General features: G+C 49.2%; 7 protein-coding genes across 7 annotated transcripts; 5 read left to right on the top strand and 2 right to left on the bottom strand.

Annotated features, from left to right (window-relative positions):
- Positions 1 to 379: 379 nt before the first annotated feature.
- Positions 380 to 1,975, top strand: BBA_09862 (Zn(II)2-Cys6 binuclear cluster domain-like protein; the record flags this gene model as incomplete). Its single annotated transcript, XM_008604959.1, has 2 exons — positions 380 to 655; positions 725 to 1,975. 2 exons carry the CDS (start codon positions 380 to 382, stop codon positions 1,973 to 1,975), a joined length of 1,527 nt encoding a protein of 508 aa, XP_008603181.1.
- Positions 1,976 to 2,214: 239 nt separating this feature from the next.
- BBA_09861 (alcohol dehydrogenase) lies at positions 2,215 to 3,405 on the top strand (the record flags this gene model as incomplete). Its single annotated transcript, XM_008604958.1, has 2 exons — positions 2,215 to 2,696; positions 2,877 to 3,405. The coding sequence occupies 2 exons, from the start codon at positions 2,215 to 2,217 to the stop codon at positions 3,403 to 3,405; spliced, it is 1,011 nt and encodes a 336-aa protein (XP_008603180.1).
- Positions 3,406 to 3,593: 188 nt separating this feature from the next.
- BBA_09860 (saccharopine dehydrogenase, putative) lies at positions 3,594 to 5,001 on the bottom strand (the record flags this gene model as incomplete). The annotated part of the gene is made up of 3 exons (XM_008604957.1): positions 3,594 to 4,475; positions 4,534 to 4,674; positions 4,735 to 5,001. The coding sequence occupies 3 exons, from the start codon at positions 4,999 to 5,001 to the stop codon at positions 3,594 to 3,596; spliced, it is 1,290 nt and encodes a 429-aa protein (XP_008603179.1).
- A 303-nt stretch (positions 5,002 to 5,304) lies between these two features.
- On the top strand, positions 5,305 to 5,790 carry BBA_09859 (integral membrane protein, putative; the record flags this gene model as incomplete). The annotated part of the gene is made up of 1 exon (XM_008604956.1): positions 5,305 to 5,790. The coding sequence occupies one exon, from the start codon at positions 5,305 to 5,307 to the stop codon at positions 5,788 to 5,790; it is 486 nt and encodes a 161-aa protein (XP_008603178.1).
- A 923-nt stretch (positions 5,791 to 6,713) lies between these two features.
- Positions 6,714 to 8,342, top strand: BBA_09858 (Major Facilitator Superfamily protein; the record flags this gene model as incomplete). The annotated part of the gene is made up of 1 exon (XM_008604955.1): positions 6,714 to 8,342. The coding sequence occupies one exon, from the start codon at positions 6,714 to 6,716 to the stop codon at positions 8,340 to 8,342; it is 1,629 nt and encodes a 542-aa protein (XP_008603177.1).
- Positions 8,343 to 8,760: 418 nt separating this feature from the next.
- Positions 8,761 to 10,074, bottom strand: BBA_09857 (alpha/beta hydrolase; the record flags this gene model as incomplete). Its single annotated transcript, XM_008604954.1, has 1 exon — positions 8,761 to 10,074. One exon carries the CDS (start codon positions 10,072 to 10,074, stop codon positions 8,761 to 8,763), a length of 1,314 nt encoding a protein of 437 aa, XP_008603176.1.
- A 367-nt stretch (positions 10,075 to 10,441) lies between these two features.
- Positions 10,442 to 22,723, top strand: BBA_09856 (hybrid PKS-NRPS protein; the record flags this gene model as incomplete). Its single annotated transcript, XM_008604953.1, has 5 exons — positions 10,442 to 16,696; positions 16,751 to 17,804; positions 17,863 to 18,159; positions 18,227 to 18,286; positions 18,339 to 22,723. The coding sequence occupies 5 exons, from the start codon at positions 10,442 to 10,444 to the stop codon at positions 22,721 to 22,723; spliced, it is 12,051 nt and encodes a 4,016-aa protein (XP_008603175.1).
- Between the last annotated feature and the right edge of the window lie 629 nt (positions 22,724 to 23,352).

Genomic DNA, 23,352 nt, shown 5'->3' with positions numbered 1-23,352 from the left:
CCACCTTCCTGCTGATCCATCGACAGCTTCATGTACCTAGTTTGGAACATTCCTTATCCGCACTGTACAGCGGAAGGCGGCCAACTTGAACCGTTTCAGCGGTTTGCGGAGAGGTGTGTAGACGCTACTGCAACTGGTGTCGATAGTGCAGTCAGCACGCAAGCCTTTGCGAGAAAAAGCTGCGCCACGTTGGCTGTGATGATATCCGCTCGTTCGCCTGCGGGTGGCTCACAAAATTCATTATCTCTCATTTTTGCCTCCTGTTGGGTAGCCTTGTTCGTGCGGAATGGCAATACTTAAGGGCAAGTTAAAAGAAGCGCATGCCCACCAGTCAGGCGGTCAGCTTTTCAACGCCCAAAAACAATTATGATTTGAAACCATGTCGACATCTCGGAGCCCCAATTTTGGCGTCATCATTGACTCGAGCACCCGCCGCTTTGCCTGTGACCAGTGTCATTTCCAGAAATTGCGCTGCACAAGACCCGATGATAGCAATTCTTGTGCGCGTTGCTATCGCCTAAAGAGGCCCTGTGTTTGGAGTTCCCCGCTTCGCAGCGGCCGACCACCTAAGATCCCACGTCTTGCAGCGGATACTGCAACTGACACGACAGACGCAACAGACGCATCCGACGCACCAGATGGTACAACACGCACTGTACGTCTTCTTATTTTGCCCTCTTCTTATCACGCTCGCCAGTGGTTGGCTGGCTAACCTCGTATGAAGCCCCCGCAGGCGGACATTCCGCGCGTAGTGTTCGCAGAGGATGCCACTGTCGACCCTCCCTCAGCAGCAACAACCACAGTAGGAGCAGCAGCAGACTCTGCGCCAGCACTGACACCTGCGGAGACACCATCATATATACTCGACTGGAGCTTCTCCGAATTTTTTGGCATTCCAAGTCCACGCTCTCTTCCGGGTGACACTCAGTCTCATGCATTTGCGTTTCCCGTCCACCACCCCGGTGGTATTAGCGTCGAACAGCCCCCAACGCCGTTCGCCCCGGAGTCCATCACCGAGAACCACTCCCATGACGCAACCCACAAACTGTCAGAGCTGAATACTGCCCTCCTCAGACTCAACAACTCCCTGCACGGGGAGCCTTGGGCGAGCATGTTTGAGTCTCCTTCCACCCTTGCTGCTCTCTTGGCCTCTTGCGATCAACAAGCCACTAAGATAGTCTACGAATATCCGCTCGTCGAGATTTTCGAGAAAACGCAGGCTTTTACCAACCTTGCTAAGCTGACCACTGCCACACCGGCATCCGCAGCAACTGGAGTCCAGCCTTCATCTACAGCTACAGACTCGTTTCGGGGCAGCCCCAACAGCTGGACCTCGTCGTCCTGCAATGCTGCGATACTTAGAAATCCGTTGACGCAATCGTTCCCAAAGCGACCGGCAAAGATATCGAAGACTAGCGCCAATCTCTCGAGCGCACTTGTTCTGGCAACGTGCTATGCTCACATACTTGACATTTTTCTGACCGTTTTTACGCAAATGTTATATTTCAAAGAAGCACTCGACGCCATAGCCGCTTCGACTGGCATTGATTATCGTGCCAAGATCAATCCAGTCATTCCCCCACTGCAGTTCGGCGGGTTCCAGCCGACGCACAACGGGGCTCTGCAGACGCTCGTCATAGTCCAGATAGCCATTTTTCTACTTGATGAGATAGAGCGTACACTGGGGATTGATGAGTGGGAGCGTTACGTAACGACGCCACGTGAAATCAACCCTGACCACTCGTCTCAGTCGAGGCCAGCCAAGAGGTGGTGTGGTTTCGACTCTGATGATTTTCCCAGTCAGGACTTGCCGCCGCAGACAAACCCTATCCTAGAAAGAACAGGCTTAACATGGGAGATGATCGAGATGGTGGTTCGGGAGGATGACGATTCCAAACCCGGAGGACGGCTAGGGAAAATCGGAACACTTCGGAAGATGGTTAAGAACATAAAACAGACAACCAGACAGTGCTAAAATTTTGCTAGAAGTATATATTATCTATAGAAAGCAAGCCATGCAAAGCAGTGACTTTTGTACACTCGCTATAGGAATAAACCGCCGAAGCCGAAACGCCTGTGATAATACCTAGCACCGAATCCGAAGGAGTAGCCCACCTACTTAGCAAGGATGAACTGAAACATGACCCTTAAATTCTTCCCTGGTATGCTCCTGTATGCTCCTGTATCAAAATCATTGTCACAACGACACCCACCATGAAAAAAGAGGACGCAGTCCTCCCTTCAACCCAGACAGCCCTGGTAGCCCTATCAGAATGCACTTACACCATCGCCCAGCGCCATTGTCTACCCAAGCAGCCACCCTTGCCGCAAGACATCATCGTACGAGTGACCCATGTTGCCCTGAATCCTTGCAACTGGAAGATGATAGACTTCTCGCCAGCCATTGGTACCGTTGGCGGCAATGACTTCTCCGGCGAAGTCGTCATTGTCGGTAGCCACGTTCAGCGCTGGAATGTCGGAGACGCGGTGTGCGGATTCCTTTATGGGTTAGACCCCCATGCGGGCAAAACGGGGTGGGCGGGTGCCTTTGCTCAGTACGTCAGTGTTGATGAGGGACTTGTGATGCGTGTGTCGCCGAGCCTTGGCAACGCGCAGGCGGCCTGCCTGGGGGCCGGCATTGTCACAGCGGGCATGTCGCTATTTCGAAGTTTGGGATTACCATCCATCGGGGTGCCGTATGCTAGCATTGACGCGAAGAACAAAGACTCCAAGAATAAGCCCTATATTCTGGTATATGGGGGGAGTACGGCAACCGGTACCATGGCAATTCAGCTGGCACGACTGCAAGTTTTCATCCTATCCCCATATATATGGCGCAGAAGCAGTCCATATTCAAAAGGCTAACAAACATCCAGCGCCGGATATCTTCCTCTGACAACCTGTTCACTCTCCAACTTCAACCTCGTCAAGTCGTTTGGCGCCGAGAAAGCTTTTGACTATCACTCGCCGTCTTGTGGAGTCGCCATCCGTGCCTTCACCAAAGGCAAACTACAGAAGGCTCTGGATTGCATCACCGACTCGAGTAGCATGAAAATATGTTACACGGCCATAGGCCCGCGCGGAGGCCAGTATACAGCACTAGAACCGCCCCCAGAGCACATTAAACAGTCTCGCAAAGATATACGGACTGATTGGGTAATGGCATTGACCATATTTGGGAAAGCTGTGGACCTCAAAGGTCCTTTTGAGCGTGCTGCCGCGCCAGGTGATATGGAGTGGGCTCGGTCGTGGTATATGCAAGCCGACGGCCTGGTTGCCAGTGGGATCCTACGGCCTCATCCGGCAAAAGTGACAAATGGGAACTGGACTGATGTAATCCAAGGTATTGATGATCTGCGTAATGGTAAAGTTCGCGGGGTAAAACTTGTGTATGGCATCGAATAGCTTCACTCGTTCACGATGGTTTCATGATACAGGAACGCATGCAATTTTCACTCTAAAGCATCTAGCAAGCATTTTCAAAGCTCAAAAAAGGTACATCTCTGCCAGTAGCTTAACTATTCTCGGTACTAAGTGTAGTTCATTTTTTTTTTGCTAAATATATCCATCTTTTGAAGTAGCATTATAGAGCCTTATAACTTCTCTTTAGGGGATGTTTCTAGATTGATACTGATGTCCAACCCGGCCTTTTTCAGTCTGTCAATATACGTCATGCCTAGGCATGCAGGCGTCAGTACACCCCCTTGGAGTCGGGTCAAAAGCGACGAAGGCTCACCGCTGTCAAGCACTTCAATAGCTGACAGGGCAGCCTCTGCAACTAAGAGAGCACAGCATCGGTATACATCCATGTTGATTCTCATGGTACCAGTCGCACGGGCGGCATGCTTCAAGCCTCCGGTCGTCGGAATAGCCTGCAATGTGGCCTTCCACTCTACATAGTGTTTCTCTTCCCTAGAGACCTGCGGTCCCGTCCCAGGTGCTGGTGATAACCATGCTAAGAGGCTTCGCACGGGCGGGAGCAAGATGACAAACAACGTCACAAATGATACAGCGAGAAAGGACAGCCATGCCTGGAGTACATTTGGGGCGCGGCTATATCCCTGGAAACTAAAGCGCTGTCCATATTTCTCCTCCACAGCTCCAAAGCGTTGGAGTAGGGACCATGTGCGCAAGACGACCCAGCGGTCAGCCATAGCGGAGGGATTGAATGTCACAGGACCCAAGAATGAGTCGTACCGCACCGGCAGAATCGAGATGGCATGGGGGGAATTGGAGCCAGAGTTGGGCACACAGGAGGCCATGGGCACACTGGAGGCATTTATCTGCGATAGAGAGTAGGTGCTCAACACACCGAGAATGGCGGCGACTGTACCGCCACTGTATCCTGGCCAGGTGTGATCGATTGAAAAGTATAATGGCCCTGTTGGAACCAGACGAGCTTCGTTGATCTTTCTTAGCAGTAGATATGTCATGAGATCTGGTGGAGAAGACTCAATCGCGCAATGGGGGATGATCTGCTCTTATTAGCTTTTCAGTCTAGCAGAACGGCGGGTGGTGAGCAGGTTAACATACAGCTGCCCTTTTAACAATGGCGTGGTCATGAAGAGCCATGGCAATTTCATGGCTCCAGGTGTGCTCGCCAGTAGAATCCACATAGGCTGTGGACTGTCTAATGCATGCCTCAACAACTGGTGTCCCGTGTTTGCTAAACGGCTGCCATATATTTATTTAGTCAATGGCAGCACACGAACACACTTTGGGTCGGGGACTTACGCCGACAGTGTTAAGGACCAGCCTTGTCTCGGATACCATGCGGTCCAAATCATCAATTTCAAGAGTTGAGACCACCGTTTCGGGCGCTTCAAGATGAGGGTAGGCATCTTGTAGCCTGCCCGACAGCTCCCGCAGCTTGGCTGCATTCCGACCGGCTATGGCCCATCTGAGAGTAGCTGGTGCATTGGCAGACAAGTAATTGCTGACCAAGGAACCCAGATACCCCGTGGCACCAAAAACGACGAGATCGTAGCGTCTATGTTGCATGGCTTCTGAGAGCTCTCGAGTGCGTGCTGTTGTCAAGAAGCCGCTTGTAAGGAAGGAATTGGGCGGCCAGTGTCGACAGGCTGCGGGGTTAATGTCAGTGCGGTGTGTAAACAACGGGGTGACAGCAGCAAGTCAGTCGGTCGGCTAGAGGGCCATGAACAACGCTGTGCCATGTCCCGATCGGGAAAAACCTGCCGAACCTGCTTGTAAAAGCCGCCAACGAGCTCCGCCCCCAGCTTAGCATTTAACATTCATCGCCATATAGCATCAATAACCACTACACTGCGGTCAGGGTCGACAAGAATGGCTGCCGCGGTGTCTCTGCTTCGCATCGCGCCGCTACTTAGCACCTCAGCATACCTCACCTTTACTGCCGCCGAAGATCTCTACTTCAAGCCCTACCTGGATCCTTCTGTTGCTAAAGCCGCCGAAGCGCTGCTCCCGGCATACATCGCCATCTGGTACAGCCGGGGCATGGTTTTGATCTTTACCATCTATCCACTGACCTGGTGCACGGCCATTGCAAATTTGCCTGTGGACAAACTGGTACAGCAAAGCAAACCTGCCTTTATTCTTTATATCCTGGGATTGGCCTTTAGCCTGGGTCACATGTTATGGGGCCCCCGTGCAATGTCCCTGCTTAATTCGATAAAGGAGAAAAAGGGACAGGGGAGCACTGATATTGTGCGAGTGTGGTGTCGTATGAACCTAACAAGAGGGTTGCTCGTGGATGTTCCAGCGTGGGGCTGTTTTCTTGCGGCGTTCTTGATTTGGACTTCGTCGCGCTAGGCCCAATCATTTCGGTGCATTTAATGCGTTGAAAGCGCCGAACGGTACGGGGCTCAATGTGTCTTGACTTCAGTATAGGGATGGAGAAAACTTCTCACGCGATAGTCGTTTGCTTTGTCAGAATTTTGCGATGTTGTTGTTCTAGAAGGTAGGATCTCCATTTCCTGGTTGATAGCTTTCAGTTCTTAAGTAGACGTAATATAGGCGAAACAGAGAAGTTCTCTTGAGCACAACTCGTGGGAAAATGTCGCCGTGTTTAATACAGCTTTCAAAAGTAGCCTTGCTTCGCAGTATAAAGCAAGCGCCTGAGGGTCTCTACAAATGCCCCAATACTACACACGGCAGACTAGATAGGGACAAAGACCCTGCAAGCCATGTGATTCGATACCTCTGTCAGCTCGTTCATGGTGTCACATTCTCCATCATGGCAAATGTGAAGGTGAATAGCTCGGACACCGCGCCCCGTATTAGATCAAGAGGCCTGGTTTACGTGGCTAATAAGGGATTGCATAAAACCTCGCAAAGATACCATTCTATGATTAGAGCGCTATCCTAACTGAGACTGACAGTCCCGTGGGTCGAGTTGACAAGGTGCTAAGTCGGTGAACGCCAGGGAACTAAACCCGTGGACCTGGGTACCTGATCTTCCCGTTGGAGCAGTCCTAGTTTGGTACAAGCAACGCATGTAACTAAGGCATGACTTTGTGTGGTCACGCTCTCGCCTGTTTGAGCCTTACAGGTACTAGAAATTCCGAGGCTGCTGCGGCAGCTTTTGCCCTTTCGAGTAAAACCCACCAAATCGGGTTCGGCGGTCCTCTATCATAGCGCCGATGGCATCTGCTATAAAACTAGGGCAAGCCACAATACTTCTTTCACATAGCTATTCGAGCTGTCCAAATCCTTTCAAATTTTTGACCCGAATAATGCCCGAGTCACAACCAAAGAAAGGATACGGGTGGCGATTTTGGGCCATATTCCCCGGTCTTTGCATCGGCGGACTGCTGAGCGCCCTCGATGCCACTATTCTGTCGACTGTCTTGCCCACCATTTCTAGCAAGCTAGGCTCGAACCTTCTATATGTCTGGGCTGTTAACGGCTATTTTGTGAGCCAAACGGCTGTCCAGCCACTCTATGGACAGATTTCCAACGTATTTGGGCGCCGCTGGCCAATGATTGTGGCAGTGTTGCTCTTTGCCCTAGGGAGCGGACTATGTGGTGGCGCATCGAGCACGGAGATGCTCATTGCCGCCCGTGTGGTCCAAGGTCTTGGTGGTGGAGGCATCAACGTCATGACCGAAATCATTGTCGCAGACCTGGTTCCCCTACGGGAACGCCAACAGGTCATGGGCATCATCTTCACAGCCTTTGCTGTTGGCACTTTCATTGGCCCCGTGGTAGGTGGTGCGATTGTCGACCACACGTCTTGGCGATGGGTGTTTTACATCAATCTACCACTGTGCGGTGTGACATTGCTGCTGATGCTATTGTTCCTGAATGTGCGGTACGATCGTGACACTACGATTCTAGCCAAGCTGAAGCGTGTCGACTTCATCGGCAATACCATCTTAATCACATCCGTCATTTCTATCCTACTGTCGCTCACCTGGGGTGGCACTGAACACCCATGGGCTTCGTGGAACATTCTTGTTCCTTTGATGCTGGGTTTCCTTGGTATGGTCGGCTTCATGTTCTACCAGAACAGTCCATGGTGTTTGGAGCCGACGACGCCTCTGCGTCTCTTTTCCAACCGCACAGCCGCGCTGACTTACCTACTCAGCTTTTTGCACGGCGTCATCCTCTATTGGGTGAATCTGTTTCTACCAGTCTATTTTCAGTCCATTCTCGAGGACACACCCGAAAAGTCCGGCATCGATCTTTTTGCCAGCGTCATACCTATGGTGCCGTTCGCCATTATCGGCGGCATTCTCATCACCGTCACAGGTAGTTACAAGTGGTTACTCGCCGCCGGCTTCGCTGCCATGGCAATTGGCATGGGACTTTTTACCATGCTTGACGACAAGACAACCACCGTTGTGTGGGTTGTCTACCAGGTTGTGCTTGCTATGGGTTCTGGCATCGCTCTTATTGCTACTCTGCCCGCCATCCTGGCAAGTTTGCCAGAATCCGATGTGGCGACAGCGACGGCCACGTGGGCTTTCCTCCGCAGCTTCGGATCTATCTGGGGTGTCTCAATCCCATCCGCCATATTCAACACACGTTTCACAAACCTGGCTGACCGCATATCCGACGAAAAGCTTCGAGCTATGCTCCAAAACGGTGGTGCGTATCAATTGGCTACTAAGACATTCATGGAATCTCTAAATGATACACCCGTGTTAAAGAGCCAGGTGGTTGACATCTACGTGGATAGTCTGAAGCTTGTTTGGCAGGTCGGTCTCGCATTTGCCGTTATCGGTGTTCCGTTGTCCTTTTTGCTCAAAAGTCTGAAGCTGAGGGATGAGTTGAATACAGAGTTTGGGTTTAGAGATGGAGCCAGCGCGAAGGCCAGCGAAGAAGAGGGAGAAGCACGAATGATGAAGGTTGGGCGGTAATTAGAATTTCTCGACTCGCATTAGACCAGTTACTACAAATAGCTGTCCGCATATAGATGCACGAATATATCATTGTTGAGGAATAAATTTGTTTCTGAATGAGTACTTAGCTAATTACTTGATCCGAGGGCAGCTATAGTACCGATGGAAAACAACGTGTTTAATTGGGCTAACAAGCTCCTTGTCTAGCATTGTCCGTGTTCCTTATTAATATGGGTTTCTTAGTGCAAACAAATTGCTCAATCAACGGCCGCGAGTCCTCTTGTTTGCCTTTTGTGGTAGGCTTATGCTTGCTTTCACTTGATCGAGTTTATAGGATATAATGGAAAGGCGGATGCTGTAATAATTAGATACTATTTCAGAAAAAAACTCACGAAAAGTGAAGTATTGATGCTGTGATCGCTATCTGTCTGGACTATTATGCTTGTGCTAACACCTGACCTAACCACTCGAATGTTTTATCATGGACCACTGAAATAGCCGCAACCTTGGCCTGGAGCCCACCGGAGCCAACCCCTTTGGCAATCCAAAGCTTGGATTTTCCTGGATGAAGTTGCTCCATGACAGCATGGATCTTGGTCGCGTTCCCTTTTGCCGGAAAATACGCCCAGTCCGCGGCTCCGGTGACGAACACGGGGCACTTGACATGTCGCAGATACTCTGAACCGTCCTCGCTGCGAAGCGTAAACCTTTTAAACTCCCTAGTTGATTGTGCAAAGTCCGGTAGCCCTAGGGCGAACCTGGCGTGGGTGAACTCGAACCGTGTACGGAAGTCCACCTTGCCTAGCGACCGGACAACGCGGTTGAAGAACCCGTCACCCATGGTGTCCCACGCCTTCAGAAACACGGGCGGAATTCTGGAATCGGCAATGTCCCACATGTCGTAGAAGCCATCCATTGCGATGCACGCCTTGATGCGAGGATCGGCGGAGCCGCGCAGGGCAAAATATGCCCCCATCGACTCGCCAAATATGCTTATTCTTTCAAGATCAAGATGCAACTGGGGGCTCTCAGCTGCATACGAGAACAGTCCATCGAGTATTTTGCTGATGACGACTTCCCAGTCGTGTCGCATATAGGTTCCAGGTCTTGCTGTTGCAGGGAATCCCCTTTTCTGGTCCTGTTGGCGCAAAAAGATGCCCTGACCCGGCCCGTCGAACGTCAGGACGGCATAGCCACGCCGCCGCGCACCGGCAGCAACATAAAAGTATAGCTCCTCCTGCGTAGAGTCAAAACCCCCGCTATTCACAATAACGGGAACGGGACCCTTCGAATCGGCCTCGCGTAAGGGCATGAACAGGTACGCGGGCAGCATCATGTCTCCGTTGTACGGTATCTCCAGGTGCAAGACCTCCCCCCCTCGACCATTGGGGTCCTCTAGCAATTGGAATCCGCGCTGGAAGTTGGACACACTATGCTCGAGGGTTTTCAACAGCCGCGGGTCCTTCGGAGTACAGTGCAGCATGTACTCAGCAGCACGCAGATAGTTACCTGACCGGATCCACGCCCATCGACTTGCTTCACGATCACCCCGCCTGTCGGCATCGACCGCAACCTTCTCTGCTTTGGCTCCAATATCTACCCAGGCGCGAAACCAGCCTTCCGCGTCATTATTTCGGATTGAGGCAAGTGCTTCCAGGCATTCCCCAATATCGCATCCCTCAAAGGGGGCTGTCCCAATGACACGGAGGAACTCGAAGTGAAAGAACTGAGACTTGAAAAAGGTGTACATTGTCCTTTAGGATTGGATGAAATGACTGTGCGTGGATAGACTCTGAGCGCCTAATTATGTTGCGCTACGAACATGCATTGGCATTAATCAACGATGAGATGATTCAATAATCTTGTCACCATTGCTTAAAGACCCGGCTTCGGATTCGGAATCGGCGCGTTCGGACTTCGGCGTCGTGGCTTCCCTGTATCCCGGCCGGTCGGCGTTTTCTTGAACCGATAACTACATAACACTTCAAGAATTAGATGTTAGCAATGAATTACTTTCATCGCAAATTTAAGTAAAAAGCATTATACAAAACCCAAGTTTTCTTCCTTCCCATCTCAAACATTCATTATTTGCACAACTAGCTCAGCTATCAATTCAAATGGCAACCCAGCCAGAGCCTGTCGCCATCATTGGCAGTTCTTGCAGATTTCCTGGAGGCGCATCTAGTCCTTCAAAACTCTGGGATCTTCTGCAGACACCAAGGGAGCTTCTATCCAAGATATCGAAGGATCGATTCGATTCTGATGGCTTTTATCATCCCAATGGAGCACACCACGGGAGCTCGAACGTGCAAGCATCTTACCTCCTCGAAGAAGATCCCCGCGTCTTTGACGCATCATTCTTCGCTATAAATGCTCGAGAAGCAGAGGCTATGGATCCGCAACACAGAATTCTATTGGAAACAGTATACGAGTGTATGGAGAATGCTGGAGCTTCGGTTCAGGGGCTTCAGCATTCTCAGACAGGCGTATATGTTGGCTTAATGACCAACGACTACCACGATATCCACCTACGGGACATGGGGGCAATACCGAAGTACAGCGGAACAGGCACCACTCGGAGCATTCTCAGCAACCGGGTGTCGTACTTTTTCAACTGGAAGGGTCCTAGTATGACCATCGATACTGCCTGCTCGTCATCCCTGGTTGCGGTGCATCTCGCTGTGCAGAGCTTACGCAGTGGTGAGACTTCGGTCGCGTTGGCGGCGGGAGCGAACCTGATTTTCGGTCCCGAGATGTACATAATCGAATCCAAGCTGAACATGCTCTCTCCGAATGGGCGATCTCGCATGTGGGATCACAATGCAGATGGGTACGGTCGTGGAGAAGGAGTGGCAGTCGTTATGCTCAAGACGCTTTCCAATGCACTTCGTGACGGTGACTCGATCGAATGCCTCATCCGAGAAACTGGCGTTAATCAAGACGGAAGGACTCCCGGTATTACAATGCCGAGCTCCCAAAGCCAAGAAACCCTTATCCGCGACACCTATCTTCGTGCGGGTTTGGACTTGACAAAGAAGAATGATCGGCCCCAATTCTTCGAAGCCCACGGAACTGGAACCTCAGTCGGGGATCCTCTAGAAGCCGAAGCCATCAACACAGCCTTTTTCAAGCACGACGCCGCTGTCACACCGGAGTGCGATACCCTCTACGTCGGCAGCATCAAGACTGTTATTGGTCACCTGGAAGGCGCCGCGGGGATTGCTGGACTGATCAAAACATCACTGGCTCTACAACACAAGATTGTGCCTCCAAACCTTCATCTGGAGCAGTTGAACCCAAAAATCGTGCCTTTCACTAAGCATATGCGTGTACCAACAGCGGCGGTGCCATGGCCAGAAGTCGCTGGTTCCTCTGTACGAAGGGCCAGCGTCAATAGTTTTGGGTTTGGCGGAACCAACGCCCACGCTATTCTTGAAAGCTTCGAAGATGGCCAAAATAAGGGCCAAGCCTGTTCTACACCATCTAATTTACTCAGCCCCATCGTCTTCTCTGCCAATTCTCAGTCCTCCCTCCTGGCTATTGTGAAAGCGTTTGTTAAACACTTGTCAGCGCCGGACTCGGAGCATAACATGCTCGATTTGACATGGACTTTACAGTCCAAGCGTGCGGAGCTGCCCTATAGAAAGGCATTTGCATCGTCAAATCTTCGAGGGTTATTAGCCAGTATGGGTGCAGCGACCAAAGACGCTGAGGAAGCAAAGTCACCAGTGCTAGGGACACAAATGTTACTCAATAGTGCCAATGACAAACCAAAAATTCTGGCTATATTTACTGGCCAAGGAGCTCAATGGCCGACGATGGGTGCACAGCTCTTGCATGCCTCGAAGATTTTTGCACAAACTATCGACGAGCTGCAAGATTCTCTCAGCCACCTATCGGATGGACCGACGTGGCGTATTAGGGATGAATTGACCCGTGCCGAGCAAAAGTCAAGAATCCATTTAGCAGAGATATCTCAGCCCCTATGCACTGCAGTTCAGATCGGCCTTGTAAATCTGCTTGACAGTGCGGGTGTTGGTCTTTTCGCTGCGGTTGGCCACTCTTCTGGGGAAATTGGAGCCGCGTACGCCGCTGGTGCCATTTCAGCTCGCGATGCAATTCGAATTGCATATTATCGAGGTGTCAATGCAGAGAGCTCAGCAGGAAGTGGCAGTATGATGGCGGTGGGTATCCCCTTTGTTGAAGCCCAAGTCCTTTGCTCCGAAAGTCGTTTTGCTGGCCGTCTTGCCGTGGCGGCGAGCAATGGACCATCAACCGTAACTATCTCAGGTGATTCAGACGCCATACTAGAAATGAAGGACGAACTTGACCAGCAGAAGACCTTCGCCCGCGTACTCGAGGTGAGTAAGGCGTACCACTCCCACCATATGCTACCATGCTCCGAGCTGTACCAGAAGTCTTTAGAGCGGTGCTCTATTGACGTCGAATCCCATCAAACGGTAAACTGGGTATCGAGTGTGGATACCGCTTTCGATGTCACAGACCCTTCAGCTCAGAAAATGATAGCGAGCAGCTACTGGATAGATAACATGGTTCGACCTGTTCTATTTTCCCAGGCGGTTAGCAAGGCTGTGGCAGATCATGGCCCCTTCGATATTGCAATCGAGATTGGTCCACATGCAGCTCTCAAAGGTCCAACGACTCAGACAATAAAGGCAATCGCAAATACCGACATACCCTACCATGGCATACTAAAACGCGGAACAGACGATGTTCTTGCATTTTCGTCGGCTTTAGGGTTTATTTGGGAATGTCTGGGAGCTAAGGGGGTGCAGTTGGGACAGTTTACGAAGTCGAACAGCGAACAAACCCCAAACTTCCAGAAGAACCTTCCAACGTATCAATGGGACCATGATCAACAGTACTGGAAAGAATCCCGTCTTTCAAAAAATTTCCGCGTCCCTAGAGAGAAGGTCCATGAGCTCTTGGGGAAGCAGTGCATGGATAATGTGGAAAAAAAAGACCTTCGGTGGCGAAACTTTCTGAAGGTGGAGGAAATCCCATGGCTCCGTGGCCACAAATTCCAGGGTCAGATTCTCTTTCCCGCAGCCGGTCATATTGCGCTTGCGATAGAAGCATCGAAGTCTTTGTCTAAGGACTGCAATGTTAGTATGATTGAGTTGGAGAATGTTTCTATCGGAAAAGCAATAACACTGGAAGAGGGTGGCGCGGCAGTTGAGATTCTCTTTACCTTGAAGCTGTTGGAATCTACAAAGTCCTGCATTATGGCAGAATTTGCTTGTTATGCCTGTCAGGATGAAAATTCTGGCATCATGGATCAGTGTTCCCGCGGAAGAATGACTCTTCACCTGGGAGAAGCCTCGATCGATACCCTTCCGAATCAGCCAGATAAAATTCCGGGTCTTGTCAATGTGGATGCCAATGAGTTCTATGACTCTATGAATGAGATCGGGCTGGATTACACCGAGTCGTTCCGAAACATGACCGGTATTGCCCGGACCAGACGCTTTGCCACCTCATCTACGGACATGCCCGCTGCCAATCCCGATTATGCTTCGGGCCTGATGGTACATCCCATATTACTGGACATCTGTTTTCAGACCGTAATAGCGGCATTTTGCTTTCCAGGAGATGGTTCCTTCTGGACACCGTATCTGCCTACGAACATCGACCGCATGAGAGTTAACCCATTCCTGTGCAATGCCACGTCTCGCCGAAGTGTGAATATCGAAGCTCAGATTGTGGAAGAGAATTCGTTGCACATCACAGGAAATTTGAATGTGTACGACTCTTCTGGAAATCAGCAGATTCAACTAGATGGACTGACTTGCAGGTCATTCTCAAAGGCAACACAAGCTACAGATCAACTACTATTCTCCGAGACAATCTGGCAGCCCGCTGTTACACTAGTTGATGGGCTGTCCTTAGATGAGGGCGGCGCCGTAGCGGACAACTTTGTTGATCTTGAGGCAGTGGAAGCGAACGAGCGCGTCGCCTATTATTACCTCCGCACTCTACGAGAAAAGTTCTCTTCTGCCCAAGTTGCCTCTTTCGAGTGGTGGTATCAACGTCTCTTCGAATTTGCTGATTACTTGCTGCCGATTGTCGCTAACGGCGCCCATCAGTCCATTCGAGCGGAATGGGTCACTGACACGCATGATACAATTCTTGCGTTAGTTGCCAAATTTCCACACCAGATTGACCTTCAGTTGGTTGTTGAGGTCGGTGAGAACCTACCTACATATGTACAGGGCGCAGTCCCACTACTGGAGGTCATGCTGAAAGAGGATCGACTCACTCGTCTGTACCAAGAAGGCCTGGGAGTTCCACATGTCAACCAAGAACTTTCTTCATTCGCAAAGAGTCTGTCCCATCAGTTCCCAAACATGAAGATTCTCGAGATTGGCGCTGGTACAGGAGGTATGACTAGGGAGGTGCTCAGGGAGATTGACGGTGCATTTGGCTCGTACACCTTCACAGACATCTCTACCGGGTTCTTTGAGAGTGCCAAGACACGCCTTCGGTTAGAGGGAAGAACCAAGATGATATTCAGCGCTCTGGATATTGAGAAGGACCCTTGTACTCAAGGTTATGTCGAAGGCTCCTACGATATGATTATTGCGTCCAATGTTCTCCACGCTACACGCAGTCTCGGCCAGACTATGGCACACGTTCGCAGGCTATTGCGCCCAGGTGGCTATTTGCTTCTCAATGAAGTGACTGGAGACATGCTGCGTCTGAAATTCATCATGTCCGGTCTCCCGGGGTGGTGGTTAGGCGGGGACGACGGACGTCGCTACTCGCCCACGATTAGCCCACTGCAATGGAATGAGACGCTGACCCTGGCCGGTTTCTCCGGAGTTGACATTATTAAAAAAGACTTCAGTGACCCTCGAAAACACTCGTTATCCGTTATTATATCGCAGGCCATGGACGAAATGGTAGGGTTCTTGCGAGAGCCATTAGCAGCGCCATACATGGCACCGGATGTGGGCGATGTGTACATCGTCGGCGGCAGAACCTTGGAAGTGAAACGACTCGCCCAAGCAGTTAGCAACAAGCTTCGCTGCTGGAGTCAGGACGTATGCGCGGTCGGCGACATTACAGCTTTGGAAGCTTCTAATCCGGCAGAGGGTTTCACCGTCGTTTATCTCGATGACTTGGACGAACCAGTGTTGCAAGCTCTTACTGCAGAGAAGCTCAAGGCCCTCCAATTCATGTTTTGTCATGCGAATAATATCTTATGCCTGACTCAAGGCTCTCAAGGCGCCTCTCCGTATTCTATGGCGCTAGTCGGGCTTGCTCGTACTATGCTCTTTGAACATCCCAGCCTTCAAATGCAGTTGATAGACATATCTACGCTCAAGGACATTAGCGCGCATATCATAGCGGAAGATTTGCTGCGTTTGGCTGCTGCGAGAACTCTTGATACGTCTTATTTGTGGACTTCCGAGCCGGAGATTGCCTATTCAAGGTCGCGGAAACAAATACAGCGTCTCATTACCAACAAAGATCTGAATGACAAACTGAACTCAGAGCGCCGCTTGATCACTGAGTCTGTTCAGACTAAATATTGGAAGATGGTCCTGTCCAGAAATCACAACGGTCATCTTGAATTGCGGAAGAGTGTTCCGAGAAGAACGCTGATGGCTTGTACCTCGGAAGGTTTTTCTACTTTCGATACTCTCTTGTCTGTGAGACATCCAGTGACCTATCCCGGTACTCCAGTTAGATACATCTCGCTCGGCAAAAAGGCAGATTCAGACACAATTTTCGCTTTCATCTCTTCTGAACTTGCGTCTGCTATCTCAGTACCGTCTAGTTCTGCCTTCGCTATTCAGAGCTTTGTCGACTTGGAAGCGGCTCTGATGACCATTTCCACGCACGTTATGTCCCAGCAGTTTTTGCATGATATTCCTTCTGGAGGCTCCATTCTCCTTCACGACGTTGATGAATACTTTGGGACCGTCATCTCAAAGGCGGCCACCAAGAAGCATATCAAAGTGACCATGACAACGTCAAACTCACGCCACAAGGGCGTGCACCCATGGCTATGGATCCATCCATATCAGTCGAACAATCAACTAGCAGCTTTACTGCCATCTGCAGTTGATATGCTTATCAATTTTGCTACAGACAGTTTGTTATCATCTTATCAACTAGGTAATCGAATTGCAACCTCCATGGCCGAGTCCTGCGTTGTCATTCAAAAGTCACAAATTGTCACGGCACATTCATACCCCTTTAGGAATCGAACATTACTTGTTCAAGAGGACCTGAAACGGCACCTGGCCTTGGCATGTTCCAAAAGTATAGGGGAACAATATTTAACCACCGCCGTGACACATCTCAACGAGGTAACAGAACAGCTAACCTACGAACGTACAAATGTAAGGTCGTCTTGCCTATTATTCTATTACATTCTAATTCTTCCCGGTAATTAGAATTTATTTTCCATCTTTGACTGGAGATCGAACTCAAGCGTGGCCATTCGAGTGCAGCCAACTAATACCAAGAACCTATTTTCACCGGACAAGACCTATATCCTCTTCGGGTTGACTGGTGAATTGGGCCGCTCGCTTGCGGATTATCTGATTCAGAATGGTGCAAAGTATCTTGTTTTAACTAGTCGCAAACCTCCTGCGGCAGATGCTTGGGTGCAAAGACACTTGGCTCGTGGGCTCACTGTGAAGCTCTTGTCTAATGACATCACGAAGAAGACGGACGTTCAGGCGCTCCTCAAGAAAATCACGGACGAGATGCCTCCGATCGCTGGTGTTGTGAATGGTGCAATGGTTCTGCGAGACAAATTGTTTACTAATATGACTATTGACGACTGGAGCGCAGCAGTACTGCCCAAGATTGATGGATCCCAAAACCTCGACGATTGCTTTTCAACTGAGAGACCGCTCGAGTTCTTTGTGATGCTCTCTTCTTTGGCCAGCGTCATCGGCAACAGTGGCCAATCCAACTACAATGCTGGCAATATGTACTGCTGCTCATTGGCCTCAAACCGCCGAAACAGAGGGTTGGCAGGATCTGCCATCGATATCGGCAAAATTGTTGGTATAGGCTATGTCTCTCGAAATCAAAGGGCTGTCATTTCCCTCCGTTCCCATAAGTTTCAGCCGATCTCAGAACCGATGTTCCACCAAATGTTCATCCAAGCAGTCATATCAGGCCGTCCTGACTCAGGCCGTCAGTCGGTGCTCTCAGCGGGCATGCAAAAACGCTTGGGACTGTCTGCAGAAGACTCCTCTCCACCTTTATGGCTTGGGAACCCTCGATTCTCTCATATGAAGTGGGAGTCAGAGCAACTCTCAAGCGAAGAAGACGGGTCGGCCGTATCGAGCATCCCAATACAACACATACTCAAAACTGCAGCCGACGAAGCAGACGCAAAGAAAGCTTTGTGCATCGCATTTACAAACCGATTGGCCAAGATTCTTCAAATGTCTACTAATTCCATCAACATACAGAAACCTCTGGTTGATGTTGGTGAGTTCAACGTAACGTTACCCTTAAGCTACTCAGCGACTAAGACGCTTTTTTGTAGGTATCGATTCTCTTATCGCCGTAGAGGTTCGATCGTGGTTTCTAAAGGAGCTCAATGTTGATGTGCCTGTACTGAAGGTGATCGGAGGTGCATCTGTCTTTGATATATGCAGTGACGTCCTTGCAAAACTTTCTCTTAATTACGGCGCAGAAAGCTTTGAGTCTTCCGCTTGCATTGAATCCAAGGTTTTGCAGCACAATGAAACGTTGGAAGATCAGGAGACCAAGCTCCCAGTAGGTAGTGCTGGCGAGATTGTGGACGAAAATGAGGCTTTGGGGCTCGAGGCAATATTTCAAGGTAAAAAGAGACCATCTCGCATGAAGGTTTGATAGTTCCCGCGTTAACAGGAAGTCATTTTCTGTAGAACAACCCGATACTTCGCCAACCGCATCTGGAAGTGCTTCAACGTGGGGCTCGAACGAAGGTACCGCATAGCAATGAACGTTTATTCGTTACCTTTCTAACACTGCATCTAGACCTAGACCAACACATCCCCGAGTCATTTAGTACACCTGGCACTTCATGGGGTGACGACGAAAAACGAAGTACCATGCTAGAGGCGAGAGTCGAAATCATCCAATCGGCTCCTCTGTCTCGCTCGCAAGAAAGGATCTGGCTGGCTGATTGCTACTCTAATGACCAGACAGCGTACAATGTTGCCTTTGCCTGGAGGCTGAGGGGTGCCCTCAATGTGTCTAAGTTTGAGAGAGCTCTTCAGACTGTGATCGGTCGCCACGACGCTCTACATACGGCATTTCAGGTAGATAATTCTACGGGTCGGCCCTTCCAAGCAGTACTCAAAGCTGGTCAATTTCTGTTTGAGTCCAGGTACACTGGCCCCGCCAGTGACATTCATGCTGAATTCACCAACTTCCGTCGTCACATCTTCGACATTTCGACTGGAAAAACCATGCGGGCATCCGTCCTCCAACTATCGGGCGATTCGAATATCTTCATGCTCTGCTATCACCACATAATCATGGATGGAGTCAGCCTTCGCACATTTCTTTGCGATTTGGACAGAGCCTATGTCTCACCACATTTGCAACTACCCACTACCGGATACCTAGATTATGCCGCTGAAGATCGAGATCTAGCCCGTCGCGAGGATTTATCAGAAAGCATCGCGTACTGGAAACAGTGTTTCAGCAAGCCAGCAGAGACCTTGCCTCTGTTACCATTCGCTCGGGTTAACTCTCGGCATCCCTTTGCCAGTGCCGATACATTCACGGCGCGCACATTTGTCAGGAAGGATGCAGTGGCTCGTATCAAAGAATGCAGTCAGCGCTGTCATTCCACTCCCTTTCACGTCTATGCGGCAGCACTTCAAGTGCTTTTATTCAAACTTCTGGGTAGCTCAGTGGAGGACTTCTGCTTTGGTATCGCGGATGCAAATCGCCTAGACAACAAATATGCGGACACGGTGGGGTTCTTCTTGAACCTCTTGCCCGTCAAACTTCGATTGCAGAGCGATGAGACATTTGCGCAATTGATCAAGAGAACGCGAAACTCTGTATATGGTGCACTCTCTCACTCCAATATCCCTTTCGATGCTCTGCTCAGGGAACTAAATGTTCCACGTTCGTCCAGTCATAACCCTTTGTTCCAAGTACTAATTAACTATACTATGGGAATTGGCCAAGTCAACAAACTAGCGTCGTGCCAGATGGAAATGGTAGAGATTGAGGATGCGAAAACTGCCTGCGACCTGGTTTTCAGCATTGTCGAGACACCGGGACAAGACACTGCCATATCCTTTACTATGCCACGTTGCCTTTACCTTGACGAAGACTGCAGTCGCTTTATTAATCTCTATGTTGAGCTTTTAGGCAACCTTTGCAAGTTTCCGGAGACAAAGCTTGATGATCATGCGCTTCACCAACAGTCAGAAACACACCAAAATCTACGCGTCGGATTTGGCCCAGTTGTTGAATCTTGGAGTGGTTGGCAAGCCACCATTTCCAGTCAGGTTGAGCTAATGGTGGATAAATATCCGGCTGCAACTGCCGTCAAGGTGGGGTTTTCAGAAGAGTCAATTTCATATGTGGAGTTACATGAACGGGCGGCTACCTTTGCACAGATCTTGGCTGATCTTCAGGTGGCCACCTTGACACGGGTGGCGATGATCAATGAGGCATCGATTAACGCAATAGCTATCATCCTCGCAGTCCTTCGTCTCGGGGGCACTATCGTTCCGCTGGACCCTCGGAATCCTCATGGACGACTGTCCGCCATCATTCAGGACTCATGCCCTGCAGTCATAATCTGCGACGCAAAAATGGCGAATACTGCCACAGCTTTAGGCAGAGAACAAGATATAAGAGTCGTCGAAATTGATACGATGGCAAATTCAAGAACCATTGTCAAGCCATATCTGCGAAATATGTCTGACCCCGACAATACAGCCTTCATCCTCTATACCAGCGGCTCGACAGGAACGCCCAAAGGTGTATTATTGAATCATCGTGGTTGGGTCAGTCAATTTGCAGCAGTGACGCAGCAGTATGGACTCAAGCAAGAAGTCGTGCTCCAGCAAAGCTCACCGGGGTTTGATATGACAGTTGAGCAGGTATTTATTGCTTTGTGCAATGGTGGCAAAGTGGTTCTCGTTCCAAGCTCCGTCAGAGCTAACCCCATCGAAGTCTCAAGACTCATACTCTTGGAGGAGATAACCTACTCAATGGCTGTTCCCTCTGAGTACTCCGCTATGTTGCATCTTGGCGCAGACTTTCTACGGCACTGTTCTCGGTGGAAGTACGTTTTTTGCGGTGGAGAAAAAATCACTGACCATCTGCGACAAGCATTTCACGCACTTAACGTCCCTGGTCTGCAGCTTTTCAACGTGTATGGGCCGACCGAGATCACAGTATCGTGCTGCCGAGGACTCATCCCATTAGACATGACCAAAAGGGAAGAAAATCACAACTTCTGCACCGTGGGCCAGGTTCTTCCCAATTATCAAGTATATATTGTGGGCTCAGACGGCAAAGCTGTTGCTACTGGATTTCCTGGCGAGATATACATTGGTGGAATCGGAGTTGGAAATGGATACCTGAATAACTCCGCCCTGACGCAGGCCAAATTCCTTCCCAACACATTTAACTCTGATCCATCATACGGCTCGGTTTATCGAACTGGAGATCGAGGTCGCCTCCTAAACGATGGTTCTCTGGTTTTTCTTGGACGCCTGGAAGGTGATTCTCAAATCAAGCTTCGTGGTCAACGTGTCGAGCTTGATGAAATTGCGAATGTACTTCTGCAAACGTCAACTGGCACGCTTGCCAGCGCGGTCGTTGACGCAAGGGGAACTACTTCAAGCACTTTTCTGGTAGCATTTGTCGTGTTCGATAAAGATTCGGCGCCAAAGGACGCTAAGAGGCATTCATACCTGAAACAACTTCGCAAGTCACTCCCTGTGCCAAAGTACATGTGGCCTGCATGGATCATGCCTTTGGCGGAACTTCCGCTCACACTAAGTGGAAAGGTAGACCGGGCTGCATTGGCTTCTCTTGAGCTCAATTATACCACAAGTGAGGAAACAACGTCAAGCGAACTTACTGACCAAGAAAAGTCTGTGATCTCATTGTGGCAAGAGATTTTGCCAGACGAAGCAGTGCAGGGAGTAAGAATTTGTCGCGAGACAGACTTCTTCGAGGCAGGTGGAAATTCTCTCCTGCTTGTTCAGCTCCAAGCTGCCATTCAACAGAAGATCAATGTCAGAGTTCCCCTCGGTGAAATGATTGAATCCTGTTCTGTCGAGACCATGACACAGCGCATATACTGTTTTACCGGAGCGTCATCGTCTTCTGGCATAGTTTGGGAAGACGAAGCCATGGTTCCTGAGATCCATGCTCCCACCATAGCGAGTCCAGCTACGGCTGAATCAGAGGCGTCCGGGCACAAAGTCATATTACTGACTGGATCTTCCGGATTCCTGGGTACTGAGCTACTTCAAGAGCTCGTTGCCTCACCTCATGTTGCAGAGATTCACTGCGTTGGCATTCGATCCGCATCATCTTTGGAGAGAATGAAAGTTGCAGGACCCAAGGTTTTCGGTTACCTTGGGGATCTGACCCTCCCAAGGCTTGGCCTCACAGAGCTCCAAGCCAACTTTCTATCTACTCATGTCGATACCATCATACATAACGCATCCGATGTCTCCTTCTTAAAAGCTTACAGCTCGCTAAAGAAGGCCAACGTCGGGTCCACGAGCGAACTTATCCGACTTAGCGTACCGCGTCGGATCCCTATTCATTACATTTCGTCTGCCGGGGTAGCCGGATTCGTTCCCCGGGCCTTGCTTCCACTACAGGAAGTCAGCGTGAAGTCATACCCTCCAACTGATGGTGGGGCACATGGTTATCAGAGCTCCAAGTGGGTCAGCGAGCGGCTCCTGGAAAATGCCTCTGCTCAGTATGGAATCAAAGTCACCATCCATCGACCGACCGGAATTATCGGCGATGACGCTCCATCAGGAGATATCATCGCAAATTTCCTTACATATTCCAGACTTCTCTCTGCAGTCCCTGATATGGATGGGTGGGATGGATATTTCGACCTCGTTCGTGTGGAAGATGTTGCTCACAGGGTTTGTGAGTCAGCTACAAAGGCTATCCCGGCTAAAGACGAGCAAGGTGTAGCTTTTCTTCACGAATGTAATCCGAACGCATTTCCTGTGAAGGAGCTTGGCCATTATTTGGAACGAGAGATGAGCAAACCTTTCCCTTCTTTGCCTATGACAAAATGGATAGCACAAGCTATGACTGCTGGGATGAATAAGATGGTGGCCATGTATCTAAGGGAGGTAACAGCGATGGGCAATGGCTTATACCCTCGAGTAGTATCAAAACACGAGTTCTAGTAAAGAGTAGTTAGTTCTTAAAACCGTTTTTTCTATAGAAAAACCTATAATTTTCTAGATACCTTTATAAACTTCTCTTTTATCTAATACTCTACTTCTACCTAACACTAATACGCTAACCACATATAGTATGAAGTAGTTAAAAAGTGTACTAAAAACGTTAACCTATAAAAAATAGTAAGAGTAGACGTAGTTAAAAAAATAGTATAGACGTAGTTAAAAGGTTTTATACTATAGAGGTCTATAAAATATAAAGGAAGACTATAATATAATTAAGATATATAGTTATAGTTATATTATAAAAATTAAGGTAAAATTAGGTAATATTATTTATATATTAGAAGAGCTACTAAAGTTATTAGTAAAAACCTATTTAGGTAAAAGGTAAAGTTTACCTAAGTAGCTAGGTATAGTAGGTAAGTAAAGGTATCTTTATATTAAATATTATTAGTTTATATATTGAAATTTAAGTAGCTTAATATTAATTAATCTAATATAAAGCTATTTATATATAATTTAAAGTTTTTATTTATATTTTATTATAAATACTAATAACTAGCTAGTTATTTATAATAAGTTATATAACTATATATTTATATAAATAATAACGTAGTTAATAAGCAAGTTAC

The sequence above is a fragment of the Beauveria bassiana genome (assembly GCF_000280675.1).
Source record: "Beauveria bassiana ARSEF 2860 unplaced genomic scaffold BBA_S00071, whole genome shotgun sequence".
In the NCBI taxonomy this organism is placed as follows: domain Eukaryota; kingdom Fungi; phylum Ascomycota; class Sordariomycetes; order Hypocreales; family Cordycipitaceae; genus Beauveria; species Beauveria bassiana.
The sequence above is the reverse complement of the archived record's forward strand: the minus strand, read 5'-3'. Positions and strand labels throughout refer to the sequence as shown.